Source organism: Brachypodium distachyon, chromosome 1, assembly GCF_000005505.3.
Source record: "Brachypodium distachyon strain Bd21 chromosome 1, Brachypodium_distachyon_v3.0, whole genome shotgun sequence".
In the NCBI taxonomy this organism is placed as follows: Eukaryota; Viridiplantae; Streptophyta; class Magnoliopsida; order Poales; family Poaceae; genus Brachypodium; species Brachypodium distachyon.
The window spans coordinates 8262388-8283502 of NC_016131.3; the positions used below are offsets into that span (position 1 = coordinate 8262388).

At 44.3% G+C, this 21115-nt stretch overlaps 3 protein-coding genes across 3 annotated transcripts; 1 reads left to right on the forward strand and 2 right to left on the reverse strand.

Annotated features, from left to right (window-relative positions):
- Positions 1 to 7442: 7442 nt before the first annotated feature.
- On the reverse strand, positions 7443 to 9087 carry LOC100845859 (probable transcription factor At5g28040). The gene has a single exon (XM_010232732.3). The coding sequence runs from the start codon at positions 8950 to 8952 to the stop codon at positions 7834 to 7836; it is 1119 nt and encodes a 372-aa protein (XP_010231034.1). The 5' UTR covers positions 8953 to 9087; the 3' UTR covers positions 7443 to 7833.
- A 1654-nt stretch (positions 9088 to 10741) lies between these two features.
- Positions 10742 to 17079, forward strand: LOC100833528 (zinc finger protein VAR3, chloroplastic). Its single transcript, XM_003559470.4, has 6 exons — positions 10742 to 11318; positions 13596 to 13713; positions 13865 to 14244; positions 15971 to 16087; positions 16171 to 16269; positions 16345 to 17079. The coding sequence occupies exons 1-6, from the start codon at positions 10873 to 10875 to the stop codon at positions 16913 to 16915; spliced, it is 1731 nt and encodes a 576-aa protein (XP_003559518.1). The 5' UTR covers positions 10742 to 10872; the 3' UTR covers positions 16916 to 17079.
- A 191-nt stretch (positions 17080 to 17270) lies between these two features.
- Positions 17271 to 19021, reverse strand: LOC100820964 (microsomal glutathione S-transferase 3). Its single transcript, XM_003560743.4, has 4 exons — positions 18807 to 19021; positions 18617 to 18692; positions 18350 to 18522; positions 17271 to 17677 (listed from the first exon to the last, which is right to left on the reverse strand). The coding sequence occupies exons 1-4, from the start codon at positions 18917 to 18919 to the stop codon at positions 17593 to 17595; spliced, it is 447 nt and encodes a 148-aa protein (XP_003560791.1). The 5' UTR covers positions 18920 to 19021; the 3' UTR covers positions 17271 to 17592.
- Between the last annotated feature and the right edge of the window lie 2094 nt (positions 19022 to 21115).

Below are 21115 nucleotides of genomic sequence, written 5' to 3' on the forward strand. Positions count from 1 at the left end.
GCATGCGTCTGCTTTTCGCAAAGACGGTGAGATATCCAGAGCCGTCGTCGCGTCCAAGTACGGGGAGATTCTGGAACGGCATCACGGGGAGGGGAAATGGCACGGGCACGGCAGATTGGACTTGCCGCCAAGTGCTAAACACTGGTGTGGATTAGTTTATCCCGTAAATAACCAAAGGCGACCGGTTCAGAGGCATGTAGTAGTAGCCACTGTTGCTAGCTTCCACTCCCTCACGATCTGGAAGAGAAGAACGTGGCGGCACTTCTGCGTGCGGATCCTGGCCTGGCGTCTTTGACCGGATTTTTTTAATCCAGACCGACTGCTTGGTGTTTTAAGCCAGCTGAACAATTTCTGATTTACCTAAAAAACAATTTCTGATTACAACATACTTCGAGCGTGGCACGGACGGGCCTTGCCTCAGTGAATCTGCTGCAACCACACATGGACATAGATTTTTTTTAAACTTAATTGGGGACTGTGCACGTGTATTGCACAATGTTTCCAAATTAGTTAACATGAAGCTAATTGGATTGATTTGTAAGTAGCTACGGTTTCTATAATTGATTGGTCTAAACTATTGGGTTTACCGACGGCATTGGTGGGTAATTAAAACGTGTTACACAGTGAACGTATCGAAATGATGGCCGAGTTCTTTTGAATTTGTCTAGTATAGAAATAAATGTACTTCCTCCGATCCATATTAATTATTTTAAATTTGTCTAAATATGAATGTATCTATGATTAAAAAACGTCTAGATACATGTAATATTTCGACAAGTAATATGAATTGGAGGGAGTAGATGAATTGATTGTATTAGATAGGAGCTCGCCCCATGAACCACCTGTCATTTCATATATGGAACTACCTCCGGAAATTCGGACAATCTGTCTACTTGATCACAAAATTAATGGAGCTGTGCGGTTATTGTTTGGAACAGTAAAACTCATCTCGTGCCAAATCAATGCACACGGAAACCTTACACAATTTATGAGTATGAATACTTTGTGGTGATTAACAAGCAATGAGAGTTAATTCCATCGATTGATATGTCCAAGATGGATATGTGCGACGGGCAAGCGGTAGGCATCTCAAGGGGTTGACACGTTGTTAAGACCCTTACATGTTATTCGTACATTTAGCATGTCTCCGGACAATTTGACATTTGGACAATTATCCGTTTCCCTAAGAGATACATGCCAATTGGACATGACATCTGTCCATTTGGCATGTGTCCACACAAGTGTCAAAAGTTTTTGCTTATAAATCAATTTCAAACTTGGTACAGGTTTGGCATGTCCACGGACAAATGAACGGATGACGTGGACTTGAGATGTACAATTGGGTCACTGTTTTTTGTCCACGGACTAAAAATGGACAGATGACTAGATTTTGACATGTCTTCACCATCCTGTCATGGTTGATGTCCATGGTTCGAGTTTCGTTTATTCCAAAACTGTATGGAAGTGAGAATATAGAACATTGATGGTTTGAGGCAAGAGAGATGGATATTTACATCGACCAATTTGAGCTTTAGAGCTTGATTATCGAGACGAAAATAGGTCTGGTTTCTCATAGTTATTTATGGCATTTCATTTTTTTTTCTCGCTAAAGCTTGAGCTTGACAAGAAGAAGAAAAGGCAGATACATGTTGTGTAAAGATGTGAGGTACTATTGAATTCTAAAATGGACGCTCCAAAAGAATGATGTTGTTGGTTAACCTTGACCGACGACGCACCATGAGTCTACTTCAGTTCTTGTGTTCTTGTGTAAGCAGAAGCGCCAGAAAGCCTGAAACTATCATACTCTCCGACAATTGTATGCATGCTGAGAAGCACAAAAGTGAGTATGTATAATTTCAAATTTTCATTGCTTAAATCATTTATCCAATCCACAATCTGTTTTACAAAATGTTTGTTTGCTCAAAATTATCGACCTACATAGCAAAAGTTACTTCACATTTTTTTTCATAATATCAACTACTAGCCATCAAAGGTTATCAGGTGATAACTTGGTACTAATACCACGACAACTTCATTGGGAATTTCTAAGCCAAAAAAAATCATGTGGACGTACCAATATTGGATATTTTGAAGGTGTCATGGAGATAAGTCGAACATGAAACAACTCGGAGATAGGGCAGACAATTTGAAAGTTAAAACATTTCAAAGTTCTAGATACAGAAAGAGTCTTGATTTTTCCTTTTTGTGAAAAATCGAAAGAACATTAATGGCATAAGATATTTTGTTTATATGCATTCGATGACAAATGGCATCTCACCCAAATCTGATGAACCCGGCAGTGAGAGAAAGAACAACCAGTGAAGTTCAAAGTAAGCCTTCACAATAGATTTACCGTTCGTAAATAGATGCAATCTTTTTGCGAGATGTAAATAGATGCAATTGATAAATAATTAAAATGGAAGTTCAGTACCGAGTGGAATGACTTGATAGGGAGAGGAAAACATGCAGCCACCAGGGAGTAGAAGTGTTGGCAACAAAGTTTTTTTTTTTTTTTTTTGAGAAAGGCAACAAAGATATTGAACCTTTGTGATGGTGATCCTGTTGATTTTAGAGGAGGAAGGATGCCTTGACATAAAGACCTGTGGCTTCTTCACTGCGGACATTAAATCACAGAAAACCTACTGAAATTCCTAAAATGAGATGCCGCGAACATGCGTTCAGCAATAAAAATCCCCTGCCGCTGAAATTCCTGTTCTCGGTTAGAGGCGCCCACATCCGTACGAAGTCTTCTGCGATGTTATTATCCGTGTCAGCGGAAACGCAGTATCTTTATGCTTGGCGCAATCAGACATATGAACAGTTTGGTCGTGACCATTTGTTGGAATGGAGGTACGTGTACGAAAAGATTCTCACACGAATAACTGTTGCAGCAGCACGGCTCGGAGAGGCATAGATTCTCTGCTAATTGACAATTGGTTTGCAGTACCTCTGCTCAGCCAACTCGTTTGAACCGTGATCAAGATATGCGCTATCCGTTCTCGTGCAATCCAATGAAAGCGCTCGGTTGCAGACTTGCAGGTACAGTTTGGCCAAGGGGGAACTGCATCTTTCTTTCCTTTTTCTCTTTTTTTTTTCGGGGAAAAGGAGAACTGCATCTGCTGAGTGCAATGGGACAATGATGACACTAGAATATTGGATTAAGGCGGTGTATGCGGAGGAAAGGAGAGATGAAAATAAAACGAAATATGGCTTGGAGTTGGGAGGAAAATATGTCTGCTCTTCTGGTGTAGATCGGAGAAGGCACATGACAATTAAGCCTAACCTTGCGTGTTTTGAGAGTACCAATTCACTATCTTAACGTTGCTTTCCCTCGTCCATTGATATGCAAAAGTGGCATGCCCGGTTCAAAATCAGAATCCGTAGTACTGTACTAGATCATTATTGAGAAACCAGTACTACTCTTTCCGTCCAATAAAGAATGTCTCAACTTTGATTAAATTTGAATGCATCTATGCACTAAGTCATCTCTGGCTAATCCAAATTTTGACAAAGTTAAGACATCTTTTGTTGGACGGAGAGAGTACTATAGATTAGCGATCCTGATTATATTTGTGTACATTCCTAGTTGGTGCAGAAGCTGGGACAGACGAAAATTTCCGTTGTCTATTTTTCCACGGTATTCCAGAGAGATATCCTACGAAATGAGCAAAGAAATCATAAGCGAGTGAATCGGAAGACGCTAATAAAGAAGCAGCCTAGAACAAAATGGATGAGCTTTTACTTTCGGCCACAGCTCTAAAGCTTCTCCTTACTTTGCTCGCACGTACGTCATCATCCGAAGACCAGAGGAATCCGCATTCGAATTAGTTTAATTTCTTGCCAATTCTTTCTGGTTTTTGAATTCCGATTGGTTCGACAGGAAAATTATTCTTCAGAGGAAGAATGTCGCGGTCGTACATACATGATTAGAACGGTAGTTCATGCACGTGTAATCCCAGGCAAAGAAAAGGATAGGCTACATTTAACACAAGTCATGGAAACCAAGCAATTATGCCGATCAACCAAGAGGCTAATTTAGCTCCCCTGGACCCTAGTGCATAATACAGTACGTACCAGCTGAATTTCTGATGTTTAGCTTCATAATTGGAACAGAAAACATACATCCGTGAACACAATGATTCTACTTTTACCGTCACAGCGGAAAGCTACGGATGTGGTCAGTCGCCGTCAAGGCACTGACCGGGGAAGGACTAGACAACGGCCATGTACAGCATAATTGACAATACACAGGTTTATGTAAAGATAACAAAGGCTTGCTATTAGACTCGGTCACTCCGGACGGGCTGCTTCAGTGAAGATGGAACACGCAAACAACCAAAGCTAATCAAAGGATGTGAGGACACAAGGAATCTTTTAAGTTGTGCATCTGCGTCAAACTGGCGCCGAGTTCGCTCCAGACTTCGGTGGCCTCATCTGTATTCTACTGATGAAAATCAGATTACGAACTTATGTGCTCTTGAACAACTCATAAACTGGCAGGCAAAAAATTCCAAGATGATATGAGCTGCAAAATCTGAAGAGATCGATTCATTTGATCTATGCTAAGGTCAAATATGCATACATGGACCAACTTGATCCCAATTGATCGCTATGTCGTTTCTGCAAGGTGGAAATGAACAAAGGGGAAAACAAAAACTGCAAGGTGGGTAACTCCTACGACGAGAAAAGGAGACTGTTTTGCGATTAAAAAAAAAGATCAACAGTCATTCCTTTTTTAGTAGATCATGCTTGCGATTAAAACAAAGATAAGCAGATACATCCCTAGTTCAAGATGAGTTGGTTCCATGGTGTGTACAGACATTTAACTTTACATTGATCATGCAGCTTGCTTATAGTTACATAAAGAGTACCAAAAAGATAACAGTCATTCCTTTATCAGCAATGTAACAGAACATCAGAACATGTTTGTAACGAGCTATAATGTTATGTTTGTGTTTCTAATACAATAGTAGCTTAGTTGTCTCCTGCCTCCAGACTACCAATATGGTTCCCTTTAATAAAACAACCTACACATCTGTGAAAAATAACAGGTGCTATAAATCTACAAAAAATCATTGCTACCACTACAAATCAATAGTCAGTTTAACATTACAGAAATATACACAATTAAGAACCAACGATGCCAAAACATATATTATGCAAACACAAAAACATTCAGATGAGCATGTGGCCATGTGCCGAACTCATGCAAAATATCCCTAAATGGACAACTGTTTAAGAAGTCTCCAGAAAAATTGTACTCTCTCCGACCCATATTACTTGTCGTATACCTGGAAAAGAAAGGTATTGAAATTATCTAACCAACGCAACAAGAATCGGCTCAATCGATGTATCAATCAAAAGATATGATCAAAACAGTAACAGCTGACAGAAAGTTACGAGAATTAATCTATAATCGATTTCGAGGAATAACAAGAAAGATGAAGTAATCGCGACCTTTTCTTGATCTCGTGATAAACCTGCAGCAAAGTATTATGAACTCGTGATAAATCTACAGAAAAGTGTTAGAAAGATCTAGCACGAATAATCCACGAAGATCCGAAAAGAACAAAGATGACACCGCCAACGAATCTTTTAATTGTAACGATGTCGATCGATTACAAAAGATGCAACCATGCATCCAAGAACTCTCCACGAATTGATCTAAATCCAAAGCTCTGAATTCCCTCACGTCCTTGCTAAAACCCTAGTTAGGATGGCCTCTATTTATAAGGAAAAATTCGCGACCCTAAAACGAGTTTGAATCCAACACAAACTCCTCTGTCCCGGTCGGCATTCTGCCCATGGGGCCTGCATACAACCTCGGACTGAGATGAGTCCAAAAACAAATTTGTTCGTCTCGACGACGCGCACAACTTTCATGTGGACCACTTTCCCATCGAACGCCATCTTGATGCCGCTACTGTTTAATATTTAAACAGCTCTCATCCAGCCATGGTTGGACCTACATGTCTTCACGTCGATGCCAGTCAATGCCACTTCATGACATCAACTCTTCTTGTGATGTCTTCAAAACTCGACCATCACGTGTCGAATATCTCCAATACCGTACACTTCCGATATAAACAACGTACGACAAACCGGTGTCCTCCCGGATCATCGTAGCCTTCACTTCCATTGTTCCTTCGCACGAACGTCCCGCATGACCTTGATCCCTCGACCTCAGCTTCTCCCAAACTTCGTCCCTCAATCCCGTCATCGACTACGTTCCTCTACCTCCGGCAACACCTGAAAGCGAACACACAAATAACCAGTACAAGCACAAGTCCATGACTTGACTCAGGGTAAGTTCCAACACAAGATACATATAATCACATAAGTATACATATTATCCAAAGTATCAATATCAATGTTTTATCTAAAACACTTGCCAATGTTACACATCACCTATGATTTCACAGGTCTTTGCTCGTGTAGGGATCTAATAATAGCAACGGATTTTCTAAAGTGAATGTAAATGAGGACATTATTAACTAACATATATCATAAAACGAAACGTCTGCAACCATTGAGCTAAAATATGTCATAATTGAGTTCAAACAACATACTTTAAACCTGTAACAATAAACAATTAGATGTTCTACCCACAAATAAAGAGGCATTCCAGTGTTGGAAGTAATGCATAATGGGATGCTGAGGGAGGCATCAATTTTACTGAACTTATGATTATTCCTTTATATTGACTAGATATTTTGTTGAGCTAAATACTTTCTGAGAGAGCGATGTAACTAACCATGCAGATGAATGCCTAGAAGCCTATCAAGCGTGCAGACAATCACCACCAGCATACATCAAAGACATAATGCTCTCATTGAAAACACAGTTTACTTCTATAAGCTAATTATGAAAAGATAGCAAATTAAGATGCTGCAGAATAGTGAGTGACTCAGATTGATCAAACCAATTCTACTTCCCGTACTCCAATCACATACAAGGATGCCATCCAACAATTTATCTAATACTTCAACCAGCAAGACACTTGGCCAGACTCACTAGCCCATATGCTTTTCTACCCTGTTGTTCTATTTAATAAGTATGTTCAGGGAACAGGAATTCAAATTTGGCATAAATTAAGTGCCACTAAAATCTTAGACAGTCCATTAAGCTCACACAAAAATCTTCAGCTGAATGAAACCGGTGATAACAACGTACACAATTATATTGAATATAAGGTGCAACTATTCACCCAGTGACACCAAGACAGCACAACATATCTGCTAAAATATACTGCAGATCCGATTGCAACCAAACAAAGTTTCATTTGTACAATCCATAGTTCCATACACAGGGTTAATCTTTCTGATAAAGTGATGATGCAGCACTCCTAGCAACCTAAATAATCTTGTGTGGAAACAATATCTGCAGCACATGCTCAATACACCAAACTGAATTTAGACATTTAGAGTGACAATGGTTGAAACTGCATGAAAAAATCGATCAGAATAGAGTAGGCCCACAAAGAAACAGAATAGTCATCTTCCTCAGTTTGCAGGTTACAATAACTAGTGGAGAAAGGTGAAAAGGCTGAAGCTACATGAACTACTTCTCATTAGGTGTTAGCACCAGTTCAAAAATGATACTGGCAGCAGGACACTTTATAAACAACAATGGTGCAACCATACGGTATTATTACGAGGATGGGATGATTAATTATTAAACTAAACATCAATATCCATAGAGATTACATAGGCATAGACCGGCTAAAGCAGGCTCAAGCTGAGCAATGCGCTACAAAAGCATAGCATAATAACATAGCTTCTATACATGGTGGCCAAGGGTAGAAGAACATCACCAAATACATCAATCTCTGAATTAGTGCCGAGCTGCACCAGCATCCTCGATGATCAGCCTGAGCCTTCGGCTCAACACATCAAGCTCATCAATCCTCTGCGCCCTCCAACGCTTTGCAAGTTCGCTTTCCTCAGCATTGCCACCACAGATCATTCCATCAGCCTTTGCCTCCCTCAGACACTCCTCGAAAACATCCAGTACAGCACTTGCCATGCGATGCTCACTGCTACGTGGTATCATCACCGTGCAGTTTCCATTCTGACTGCCAACTCCGGTGTTCTCAAAATTTTGGGGAGCAATCTCCATGCCGACTCCATTCCCACCGTTGTTGGTGAGAGCCGCCACGGTCTCAGTCTGCTCCATGGTGAACCCATCAAGGCTGCCGTTGGCTACAAGAGCAGCACCTTGGTCATAATAAAGGTGGCCGCTTTCCTGTTCCAGATACATCACATCCTCGCCATTGCCATCCAGGAACGCTCCCGGAGTGGCAGAACTCGTCCCATTATAGTCATGGGAGTTGGCATCCCCCGAGGGGGGCGGAACCTCTAGCGGAGCGGCACGGCGGCGCTTGTTCCCGGGGGAACCGGCGCTGGCGGCGAAGGGCGAGGTGGCGGCGTTGGCGGGGTCCCAGAGGCGGGAGCAGAGGTGGAGCACGTCGCGGTCGTGCGGGGCGAGGCGGGCGGGGTCGAGCCCCCGGGCGACGCGCGTGGAGACGTTGCGGTGCTTGTTCTTGAGGCGGCGGAGCTTCTCGGAGAGCTGGGAGCGGGTGTAGGGCTGGGGCATGGACTCGGAGAAGCGGTCGTAGAAGACGTTGAGGTCGCGCGGGAAGACGAGGCCCTGCGCGCCGCAGCCGAGGAGGCCCTGCAGGAAGCGGAGCTCGTCGGACTCGGACCAGATGCGCTGGAACTTGAAGGGCGGCTGGCCGTCCTGGTCGGCGGCGGTGGGGCCGGAGGAGGAGGGCGAAGAGGAGGGGCGTGGCGGGGAGCGGCGCTTGACGGGGAGCTTCCGCGCGGCGGAGGCGGAGGCGGAGGCGGGCGGGGTCAGGTCCGGGGGGAGTGGTGCGGTCGGGTCCGGGATCTGGTTGGGGTTGGACGGGGCAGGGAGTACTGGGAGTGCTGCCAGGGTTTGGTCCGAGGCCATGGCTGCTGGCGCGCCGCACGGATCTCTCTGCGAGACGAGACGAGACGAGATGGGGGGATTGGGTCGCGGCGCAGCCGGACGAGGGTTGGGGGAGAGCTGCTGGGGTGGGATGGAGACGGCTAGGCTAGACCTAGACGAGTACACAGACGACTCACGGGACGGTGTTGAGCCGGCCGTCGCGTGGATTGGGTTGGGTTGGCCGGAATCCGTGGGTTCCTTTTTTTTTTTTTGAAAGTTGGTCCTTGGGTTCTTCTGACTTGTGACTTGCGAGGTTGTGGTGGCCGGCCGGTGGGGTCCGGAGGGGTGTGTGAGTCTTGGGTGTGCACGTAGTCAGGTAACCGCGATGGGAAGAAGGCTGACGCGTGGGGCCGCCTGTCCCCACATATACACGCGCTCGGTCGTGGGCCACTGGGCTTGTTGTTCAACTCGCCGGGTCGCCGCCCACCCTAAGCCCTGCGTCAACAGCCACAAAGATGTCTCAACATTGTTTAAACCAAATCAAAGAGTGCCGATCAAAATTTTGACAAACTTGAAACATTTTTTGTTAGACGGAGTAGCACTTTAAACCAAACCAAGGAGTACCGATCAAAAGAAAACAATGAGTATATCACTGTCTTTTTTTCGATATTTTGAAAGATCAAACTGACTCAACTCACTTAAATGTGATGGTTCTGCGCAATTTACTCCCCGCAGATGACTCTGAGTGAAAGATGTTCACGTTGGGCAAAGTGCAAAATTATTATAACGTGGGTTCAACTTAATCAACTTAACATTGACAATTTAATGGAGCAATCCCCGTAAAAACAAATGGAGCAATACATGGTCCAAAATTTACTCATGTTCATTTGGCACTTAGGAGTAATTAAGAGATTGTACCGTAGAATGATAAATTTCAGTCCGGGAAAAATGTGAAAAAGATAGTACTCCATGCATATTTTGTGTGCATCAGCGAAACCAACCCATACCTTCGAATCAATGGTATTTATAGGTGGCCATCGGGCCGGGCCGGCCCCAACTAAACGGGCCTAGCCCGCCCCCCAAGCCCGACAATAAAAGGGACAGGCCCCCAAATGCACACCTCGAGGCCCAGACGCGGCACCAAGCATAGTCGGGCCGACTTGAGCCCAAAAAGCTAGACGGGCCTGGAGAAAAGCCATGGAAATCACAACCCGACGATCTTTTTTTTTCTCCTGACAGCCACATAAAATGGTCAAAACGGGCTTCCGCTGCAAACCAACTAGAAGAGTTAGGTGGTTAGCAAGTGGAAGGATTGAAGGGGAGGTCTTGGGTTTGAGTGTTGAGGCCGGCTCATTTTTATTTCTAGTGTTGTGAGGTGTATTGTATTTATATTTAAAGAAAAAAAATACTAAATGGGCCGGGTCAAGCCAGCCCGGGGGCCTGAGGATGAGGCGCGGCCCCAATTAAATTTGTGTCGGGCCTGGCCCGCAAAAAGTCCGGCCTGAAGGCCACCTATAGTAGTATCGCTTAATTTCTCGCTATCTTCTTGAACCATTTTCGGTCAAACAAAATCAAAACCCTTCTATTCTCCAACCAAACACTTTTTTTTACCAAGCTCAAACCAATTGATCAAACACTTGCGACTACATTCCATCTCGTTCATAAGCTCTGCTAGGGGTGCAACCGAATCGGATTCGGACGGATAATACCGTATCATATTTTATATTTTTTATTGAATTCAGAATCGGTTCGGATAAATACGGATAGGTCGTTCCGTTCGAGAGGCTGGAACGATGTTGCCGAACAATTTGTCACGGTGTTTGTACCCATCAGCCCAACGAGGTTGTTCCATTCCCTAAACCCTTTAAACCCTAATCTTCCTTCTATCCATTCCCCTCTCCGCTCTAGTCTCACCCAGCCACCCTCCATGCTTACCTGAATCCCCTACACCTCCCATCCGCCATGGCCTTCTCCTCCTCCAAGCTCCTAACCACCGCCATGAGATCCTCCTTCCTGCGCTTCTACCGTCTCGCCTCCTCCCCCGTCCTGCCGCCTACCCCACGCCGCGTCCCGGGGCCATTCCTCCCGAAACGCTTCTGCTCCGCCGCCGCCGCCACTGCCCCCTCCCCCGCAGCGCTCGATGTCGCCTACTCTGCCGTTGCCGCTGTCTCTGCAGGCCACCCGTGGCCGGAGTGGGGCGACTTCCTCGAGAAGCTGCGGGTCAAGGGGTACTTCGTGCGACCACCCCTCGCCTCCGGTGCGGATGCCGCCGAGAGCGCTGCCGGTAGTGGGGAGGCGGCGGCAGCGGAGGAAGCCGTAGCCGCGGTTGACCCTTACCCCTTCAGGGATCAGAATAGGGTGAAGAATGCCTGCCTCAAGTTCGCTCGCGAGCGCTTCGATCTTCTCAGGTTGGGAACACACCCCGTACCTCTGTCGCGGTTTGCTTCTGTGCGTGACTAGGACTTTATTCCTCGTGTTTATTGGAATCCGCTGCTCATGGAATGATCCTAGATTATGAAAGCTCCTGAAATAGGCTCTGGAACGGAAATACTTGACAGTTCTTCCTAATGTTTTCAGTTATGCACTTTACTTAGTAAACCAAGGAAGTTCTACTACATTTATGCTCACGATAACAAACTTGATAGTTCTTCCTAGTATCTCTGGAATACTGCTATTTCTGATTGTTTTCTTATGTAAAAATAGCGGAGTGACCTGCGCAGATTGCGCGGCTAGACTAGCATAATAAAATACCTCTTCAATTCGATTTAAGTATGCATAAACCCGCGACAATTAGATTAATATTTTATTTTTATTATCTAAGATTGATTATGTGTGCAATTTAGATGTATTATATTTGTATGCAATTTAGGCTCATTAATGATTTCTCATATTAAAATTTGTGTAGCAGAGTGAGACACAGAGAGAGAGAGAGAGAGAATCAACCATATGCTTACGCAGATACGTGTCCCGCCGCATATAGATTTTATTTTGTCCATGGTGTGTTGTTTCCTTACCATGTCCAAATAGTTGGTTCCGAAATATTATGATTCTGTTAGGGGTTGTATGATCTATCTGATCAAGAGTTATCAAGTACTGGAAATATGTTTTCACTCCAAATTATAAGGTATTTTGAAGTATTTGTAGCATACATGTGTTAGATCGTCTCTAGCAGGTTACATAAAACTGGTTCTCTGAAATCAGCCTGCCTGCTCGCACCGCGCCGCATGCTTGCCCCAGCCGGCTGCCTATTCGCGAGATCTCGGCTGCGCGCCGCCCATCTGCCGCGTGCCCGGGCGGCCGCCTGCTGCTGCGTCTTCTGCACACTGCTCTGCCTGCCCACCTCAGCCTGCTTGCCGCCTGTCTTCACGCGCGGCCTGCTCGTGCTGCCTGCCCGCTGCCGCACCATCTTCAGTTCTTCACACGCGTCCGTCAGCACGTCACGCACCCGCCCGCGCTGCAGGCCACCAGGAAGTCGCAGGCGCCAATCGAATCTCCCCTCAAAAGAATCTCGTCTCTTAAGGAGAGTGCTTCCGTGCTTTCCAAATTTTTTTCAGTAATTTTAAAGCTAATCAAGCGGCTGGGATTAACCCCCAGGTTGTTCTTTCTAAAGGAAGGGCAATTTGGTCACACAACCATGCCTCCCAGCGAGATCCTACGTTTGCCCAAGACAACATCGAACATGGAGAAGATGAAGGGCGCACCGCATGCACATCGTCCTCAACTCCTCAAGGCTGCTGATTGCTTTGCCTCGATCACCCTCTGCCCCTCTACTACTACTACTCTCGTCTGGATGTCCCGCCTAGGAACGCAGCTGCTCTGGTCACATCTTTGATCTTGATTAGATCCTATCCAGCGGCCCAGAAGTCCGAGCATAGTCATTGTACGCGATGCGAGCAGACATGTGGAGGAACGAAGCCCGCAACGCTGGGAGCATCAAACGTCAGACAAAGAGAAGTGCAGCGACAGCATCCACCGATTGGATCGTACTTGCGGTTAACCGGCGAACGGAAAATAGGTCATGCAGATCTAGGCATACTGCTTTAATTAACTGACTGATTTGTATCCTGATCGATTAGTTTCCTTGCCTGCATACAATCGGATCTGTCCGATTGATCGGTATCCAGATTAGGTTCCTTGCCTGCATACAATCGGATCTGTCCGATTGATCGGTATCCAGATTAGTTTCCTTGCCTGCATACGATCGGATCTGACAGATTATTATCTGCTAGACTGAATCTCTGCCGTCCGATAACTTTTGTAAAATCTGAGCCATAGAATTTCTGCTACTTTAATTAGATATTAGATGGTCACATAATCACAAGTTTGTTAAAATTGACATTCCAATCATAACTTCAAGTGACCTCGAAACAAAACCACAGTTCTAGGCATGAACCAGACTTATTAATCAAATTACTCGCAAAATGACAAAACGGGCGCTGTAGAAGCATAGAGTGTGATCCCGTCCTTCCTAAAATGCAACACTAGCAGACTGTTTTTGGTCCGATTAAGGATCCGATAACCTTGCCATAAGAAATAAATGTTGTCAAGAGTAGCCATTCTATAATTAATGTTCGGATCATGTTTATCAACAATTCAACACTGATTCTGTGAGCAGTTGCTGCATCTCTTTAACTATTGTATATTTCTGCGTTGATTGGGATTCAATTTAACTGCATTATTATCAGCTCTCTCCCCAAGCAGGAAATTCAAGCTATTGTTGAGTGTGGGTGTCCTAATATCTTCCGAAAGGCTGTCAGTTCTGCAAAAAGGCTGAGAGAATTTGTGCAAGTTGACGAAGGAGATGTAAGTTGAAAGTGTTCTTTTTCGGTATGTGTTTCCCCTAGTAATGGACTCTTGATTTGCCTTATAACTGGTATCTTTCTTTAGTCTTTACTCGTCACAATTTACTTTGATTTCAGAAGATTTATCTAAACATTTTGTGCTTTTAATACAGGCATGCAGCGTTTGCAAATTACGTGGATCTTGTGACAAAGCCTATGTCATCCCAAACGCTGAGGAAGCAGCTCGTACCGTCGATGTTGTGCGCATACTCCTAACTTATGCAATAGATCCAACCAGCCTTTCAGGAGAAAATTCTGTTGATGGAGTTGTGCAAGAATCTGCAAGAAAGCTTCTGTCAGAACTTACTATGCTTTGTGACACAACAATTGATCCATCTCTTCCTAAACCTGTATTTCAAACTGCTAGCAAGCAGGAGTCATCGGCCAAACTTGATAGGGGCACACAACCTCTCACGAAATCTAGGGTATCAGCTGGAAAGGGTAGAGAAACAGCTGTAACTGAAATGAAGAAGGGTGATTGGCTGTGCCCAAAGTAAGTTTGTTATGCTGCTCTGCCTTTCGTGTTGTGAACTTTGGAATTTGTTTTCTTTACATTGTGGTGTGAGATTGCTACACATTTTGGTTATACCGTTATAGTGGCACACGTATGGGAGCATAGATTGAGCGTTAGTTTTGTTTTCTTTGTTGCCAATGATGATTGATGATTCTCTCAGCTCATGTAGATCTAGGAGCCGGAGGCCACCACTAGCACCTAGGGATGTAAGTGATATCCCACTTAAGTCCCACTTCTAGTTCATTAGGAATTTGCTAGTTCAAATTTTTTTGCTCAAAAGTTGAACTAAAATTGAAAAATTATACTCCCTCCGTTCAACAAAGGATGTCTCAACTTTGACTAAATTTGAATGTATCTATACACTAAGTCATGTCTAGATACATCCAAATTTTGACAAACTTGAGACATCCTTTGTTGGACGGAGGGAATACTAGAAGTGGGATATTGGTGGGATCCCACTTGACACCCTATTAGCACCAGTTATTTCTGCACGGATTTAAGTAGTTTTGTTGAGTAGTGAATAGTTGTACTTTTGGTACTTGCGGCAGTTAATAGCACTATCGTATGTCATGTTACATAAGGCCATTTTTATGGCTACAAGTTGGTATGTTGCTTTCTTATTTCCATCAGAAAGCTTAACTAATGTACTAAACGAATCCATTTCATTGCAATGTTTATATCCTCATTTACCACTAACCACAAGTTAATTTGTGTTTTTTTACTACAGCTTATATATGATTCCTATTTGATGGTCAGGTTTTTCTTTTAGGCTTTGCACCTACCGTGCTAATACGCATTCTTGATTTCTTGCTAAACTTTTCGGTAAATTTCTGAGCCAAAATTTGTACTGCCCCTGTCAGCACCTCCAAAAAATTTTTGTGCTGTCAGTTTTTTTTACTTTGCACATATACTGTACCCTTATACTTAACCCAATGATCATGAAAATGTGATCAAGCTGTCATTGCAATCCCTTAATTAAATTTGAATGATATATTTTTGACAAGCAAAAATTGAATAATATTGATTCTGGATTAATTTCTGTAGCACGATTTGTTCTGCTGTACCTGAATTGTTAGCATTGCAGGTCCAGTGATAGTCAAAATTTGAACCGAATTCAGAGGTATTTGTTATTTCATGACGGCAGGATTGAAATACCTGTTTGCAAAACCATATGTAATGTTGTGATCTGATTTCGTACTTCCTAGTATATCCACACATTTTCTGATAAAGGTTCTCTGTGGCTGTAGTTAAGCTTAGTTGTATACCACATGTGCAAGGCTATGCAGTTTCTTGATGAGCACATACAAACTGGCTGCGCTGCCAGCCTTGTTACAGTTTGTCGGAATGTTATATAGTCTAAAATGCTTCTATGCTTCTAAAGAAGTCGTAGACTGTTGAGTTAAATAGTTCATCTGTGCGAAGCTGCCAACCTTTACTTTCATTAGGAAGTTCAGATTCGGTGCAATTTCTTTGCTGGACTATAGAAGCTTCTTAGATGGGATTTCCGTTGGTCGTGGTTGCTTTTTATTTGACGACAGAGAAATTATTGTTCATTTCATTATTGTGTGGAATGCTAAGGTTAATCTTTTTACTTGGTCTCTCTTGTGCGCTTATTTTGTTTTATTTTCTTGCGCATGTGGAAGGATGTTGGGACTGCTGGCTGCTGCTTATGTATTATTAATGAACTTTTCTGTAATTTTGCCAGTTGCAACTTCTTAAATTTTGCTCGGAATCGGCAATGTCTCGAGTGCAAATTGGATGGACCAAAGAAGATTCAAGCAGCCACCGCTGAAATGAAAATGGGAGATTGGATTTGTCCAGGGTAATTATCTAACCTTATATGCATTTTCTCCTTGTTCTTTTTTGCAATGTTCTATTGGCCTTAATCACTGTTTGTGCTTTCAGGTGTAACTTTATGAACTTCTCCCGCAATAAGATGTGCTTTAAATGTGAAGGGCATCGGCCAAAGAGGCAACTTAACCCTGGAGAATGGGAATGCCCCTCGTATGTGACTAACCACATCTTGTTTGGGACACTTCCCTGCTTAACAAATTAACCATACATTACCTCTCTCTGTAGATGTGATTTTGTGAATTTCCGACGCAACCAAGAGTGCTTGAAGTGCAACCATGACCGTCCTGAAGATGATACCCAGGATAATAAGCTCGGATATGATGTATGGAGAAACACTAAGGGAGCTGACAAGGCTAGTAGCTTCGATTCCGTGCATCAGGAAGATGCCGATGCCGATGAAGAGGTGTTGCCATACAAAGGGGAGCGCAAGCATGTAGTGAGTAGAAAGGTGATACCTACCCAGAGGGGATTCACTGACAGGAGTAGGAAAGGCGCTGATGACTATGAGTTGCCATACGAAGGGGGTCGCAAGCATGTATCTAGCAGGAGGGCACCACCAGTCCAGAGGGGATTCACTGGCAGTAGGAAGGATAACGATTATGAAGATGATGTCTTGCCATACGAAGGGGGGCGCAAGCATGAATCGAGCAGAAGGGCGGCTCCAGCCAACAGGAGATTCCCCAAGGATGATGACGAAGAGGATGAGGTCTTGCCATACGAAGGGGCTCGCAAGCATGTAGCGAGCAAAAGGGCGACACCGTCCCAGAGGAGATTCACTGCTGCTAGAGGCCAGTGAGACTTGAGAACATGTAGTAGGGATACAGCATTGATGTTTTTGCTTGTAGCATATGCTGTGTTGCGTATGTATTCAGTTTGCTGTGTTGAGTACAATTTTTGGTGAGCAGTTTGATTCACGAAATATCAGCGTTTTAGAAATATCGGGACATTCTTGATGGGTCACGGTGCGGGTACAAGATAATCGATATTAATACAACTGTTTCTTGGCGAGGTTTTCCTTGTGTATAGAGACGATGAATCTAATGATGACTAGCGCGTGACAATTGAGTCTCTAGTGTGTTCTATTGTCTCATAGGAGATCGATACAGCCATGCAGTAAAGAATATTCATTTCAACGTAGCTCGAGGCTAAGATTGTACAAGATACAAATGCACAACGTTTAATTCTTCGGAGATAACAAGGAAAATAAGCATGGTCCGGAGATGTTAGGCAAGGAAATTAACAAGTTGATTTACGACGCATCTGAAACTGATTCTGCAAAAGCTAAACTTCCAACATTACAAAGAGAAAGCAGGAACTAAACAAGAGTAGGTGGGACTGTAATCCTTTGAGATATATCCATCCAGGCTTATTCCATGAGCGTCCACCAGACGTATTTGACACTTGATACTTTGCTTGTTAACACCAGAAGATAAGAGAGACCACTGTCAAGCCAGGCATCATCAATCGGAAACCTCAGATAGCCTCCCTGATGACTAGGTTGATGCCGAACGACGCCGTGCAGAGGATCAGCCCGATTATCGCCAAGAAGTTGAACCCCCTGCACCCAGCGTTCGCCAACAGAGAATTAGTCGACAAAATCTGAAGTCAGAACAACCACTTCGATCAAAACAAGACTGTCATAAAGCCAAAAACTCCCAAACTGACTTAACATCGCATCAAATTATTCATTATCGAGAGAAAACATCAAACTATCAATGACGAACCCCACCTACCGACCTGGTCTTGGCCTACCGTGACCGTGATGGTATGACAGCACCGAAATTTTAGCGGTTTAGCCAGTAGTAGCTGGGGAGTCAGCTACAAAAAGGATGAAGAACTGAAGACAAAGGCACGTCTATGTGCGCAGGACGCAGGAGGTTCAAGTTCAACAAACACTCAAAAGCTACTCCATGCTACTATGACTATCAGCAAGCAATAAATGTCCATGATCCGCTCACCACGAGCGCACCATCTGAATATTTTTATTGGGGCACCACGTTCAGCACTGGCTACCTACTCACCACATTAATTTGTTGGGCATTCGTTGACTAATTACGTACTGGAGTACTCCCATACCAGAGTCAGATGTTTTATATACTGAAATCTCTATTTACTCCATCAGTCCATCTAAAATCCGGATGGGGATTGCATCTAAATTGCCTGCCTATGGACCAGTTTGGCAGAAGTGATAACAGCAGGGTTGCTCAAGTGCTAAAGCAAATAAACATACCCAAGCTTGAGGCGGTTGTCCGGGACGCCGGTGGCGTAGCCCTTGAAGTAGAAGAACCTCGCGACGGTGTAGAGTGCCCCCAGCCCGGCGGCGACGACCGGGTGCTGCAGACCGCCGAGCAGCACCATGACGAAGAACATCGGCATCATCTCAAGCGAGTTCTGGTGCCCCCTCTGCATTCCACAACACGAATTCAACCTACTTTTCCTCCCAGGCCAAACAAGCAAAATATCAGCAAAGGGAGGGCTAAAAGGAAATCTCGCGGACCTGGACGCAGTTGAAGAGCTTGGCATCCTTGTTCTCGGACTCGACGGCATAAAGGGTTGGGTAGGCCACCTTGTACCTGAACACAGCAGCCAAAGGACCGCGAAACCCCATCAGATCCTCCAAACACAAAAGTGGGCAAGGTAACGAAGAACCGGCGGAAACGAAGGAGAGGGGATTCGGCGCGACGTACTTCCTGCGGGCCTTGCCGACCTGGAAGGCCATCCAGAAGTTGAGGAACGCATAGGCCACCACTACTAGCACCACGAACCCGTACTCCTTCGTCAGCTCGATTGACACCGCCATCCTTCTTCTCTCTGGTTTCGCTGGATTTTCTTCCTTCCTTGGGAATGGAGATTCGAGTGGACTCTTTGGAGAGAGGGGGAGGAATGGAGGTCTATCTTATAGGAGACGGGAAAGCGTCTGTCTAGTCAGTTCCTGTGTCTAGTAGGTTCCAGAATAAGTGCCTGCCCTCCGGCCCAAGAAAGCTTTGACCGATTCCTTTCGGGCCCATTTCGGCCACGACACTCGCCCATGCTCATTGGGCCATTCTACATTTATCTCTTCTTTTTTGTGAAGAGGGTGAAAAGAATAGAAATATCTTTGACTTGCAAATGTCCGTTGGGTCAATGCCTCAACAGAGAGGCTTGCGTCACGCGTGATGTCTGCCTGCTGCCCACTGAACTGTTGTAAATTGCCATGGAATCTGCTCGAGAGATCGACATCTCGATTGCCATGGAGTACTTGCGGGGGTCTCCTTAATATTAATTCTTTTCGGAAACTACAATCACACGGAAAAGTACAAGTATTTTTAGTTGGAGATCGTAGAAACAGATGGCAGCTGGCAAATTTCACCATCGAGTTTACTCCTATCTTGGAGTTGTCTTTAGCTTCGATTTTCACAGAAACATTAAGGCCCGTTTGGACGAGGGAATTCTACAGGATTTTTACGGGATAGGATTTTTGAAGGAAAATTTTCCTTAGTACCCTTTGGAACACAGGAATAGGGAAGTGGGTTTCATAGGATTGGTTTCCTATCCCTCACGTTTCACAGGAAATAACACATTAGATCAGATCTAATGGAAATCTTCCTGGCGCGAAAACTGACGGACTCGCGCGCTTAGGCCGATGCGTTCCCTCGCTAGCGCCTCAAAAAAGCCTGCGTAGAGGCTTGTCCAAGCGCCCAACTCCCCAACATTTCTCTAAACAGTGATAGAAAATACGCAGAGCGGCCGCCGACGGGAGTGGCGATTTCGTCGGAGTCGGCGTACGACGGCCGAGCAGTGGACATAAATAGGTCGGAGGCCTGCACGGCGCAAGAGGCTCGTAGGGCGAGGCGGCCGGCCACGAAGCAAGAGGCGTCCAGGCGTCCGGCGGCCGGCGAACGCAGGTGCGTGGGACGAGCAAGACTCCCCAGGTAGCAGGTTGATGAAAATTTCCTGTTGCCTATTGTATGTGCGGCTCTGTGCATGGCTAGTTATAGATCAATTGATCAATCATGTGTAGGTGTTTTGGTTGTATTGCATAGATTTCTTGCATCCGGCTGGCAGGTTTGATTTAATTTTCTTTCTGGCAGATTTGAAGTGTTTTTACCTTTTTAGGGCTTGTTTGGATGGCTGGTCAATTTAGTAGGCTTGAACGGCACGGCTTTCCAATTGTTGGTCTGGAGCTTGATGAGAGGATTATAAGGCCTAATCAAGACAACAATATTCAACAATAGGGTGATGCTCTGGAACTAGATAATATGAGCACAAAGCATCGTCAATTTAATGGTACGAGTGCTCTTGAGTTAACTTAAATTGGCTAGTATTTTCAAACTCCAAAAGTTTCCTAAACTTTTCCTATCCTGTATTCCAAATGGCTAATTTTCTTTATTCCTTGTGTTTTCACTTTCCATAGGATTTGTGAGGCATGTTATCTCAAATCCTGTATTTTTTTTCTATCCCTGCGTTTTTCCTATCCTGTGTTCCAAACGGGACCTAAGGGTCTCTTTGGATCAAAGGAATCCTAAAACACAGGGATAGAAAAAAAATAGAGGAATGGAATGCCATGGCATAATGAAACCTATATGATTTTAAAACTCAGAATTCAATATTAGATGTTGTTTGGTTGGACCACAGGTATTGGATAACATAGTTGTCATAGGCACATAGGAATTTTTCCAAAAGGTCTAACATCTGGCTAGAATTCCTATAGGATTGCGGTGTAGGAAAGCATTTCATAGGAATTCTAAAGGACCAATTCCTTTGAACCAAAGAAGCAATCTAGGAAAAATTCCCATGGGCAAAAATCTTACAAAAATCCTTTAAACCAAAGAAGCAATCCAAAGAGGGCCTAACTACATCTTCTCGGTCTAGTTGCTGATTTCGCATTGGGTTCCGTTTATTTTGCTTTACTCGATTGGTGTGCTACAATCTGGTTTCACGGTATGAAATCCTAACTACAGTACAGTACTCCATGGGTTACGTCTCTATGGAAGATGAATCAATAAAAGTTTCTAGA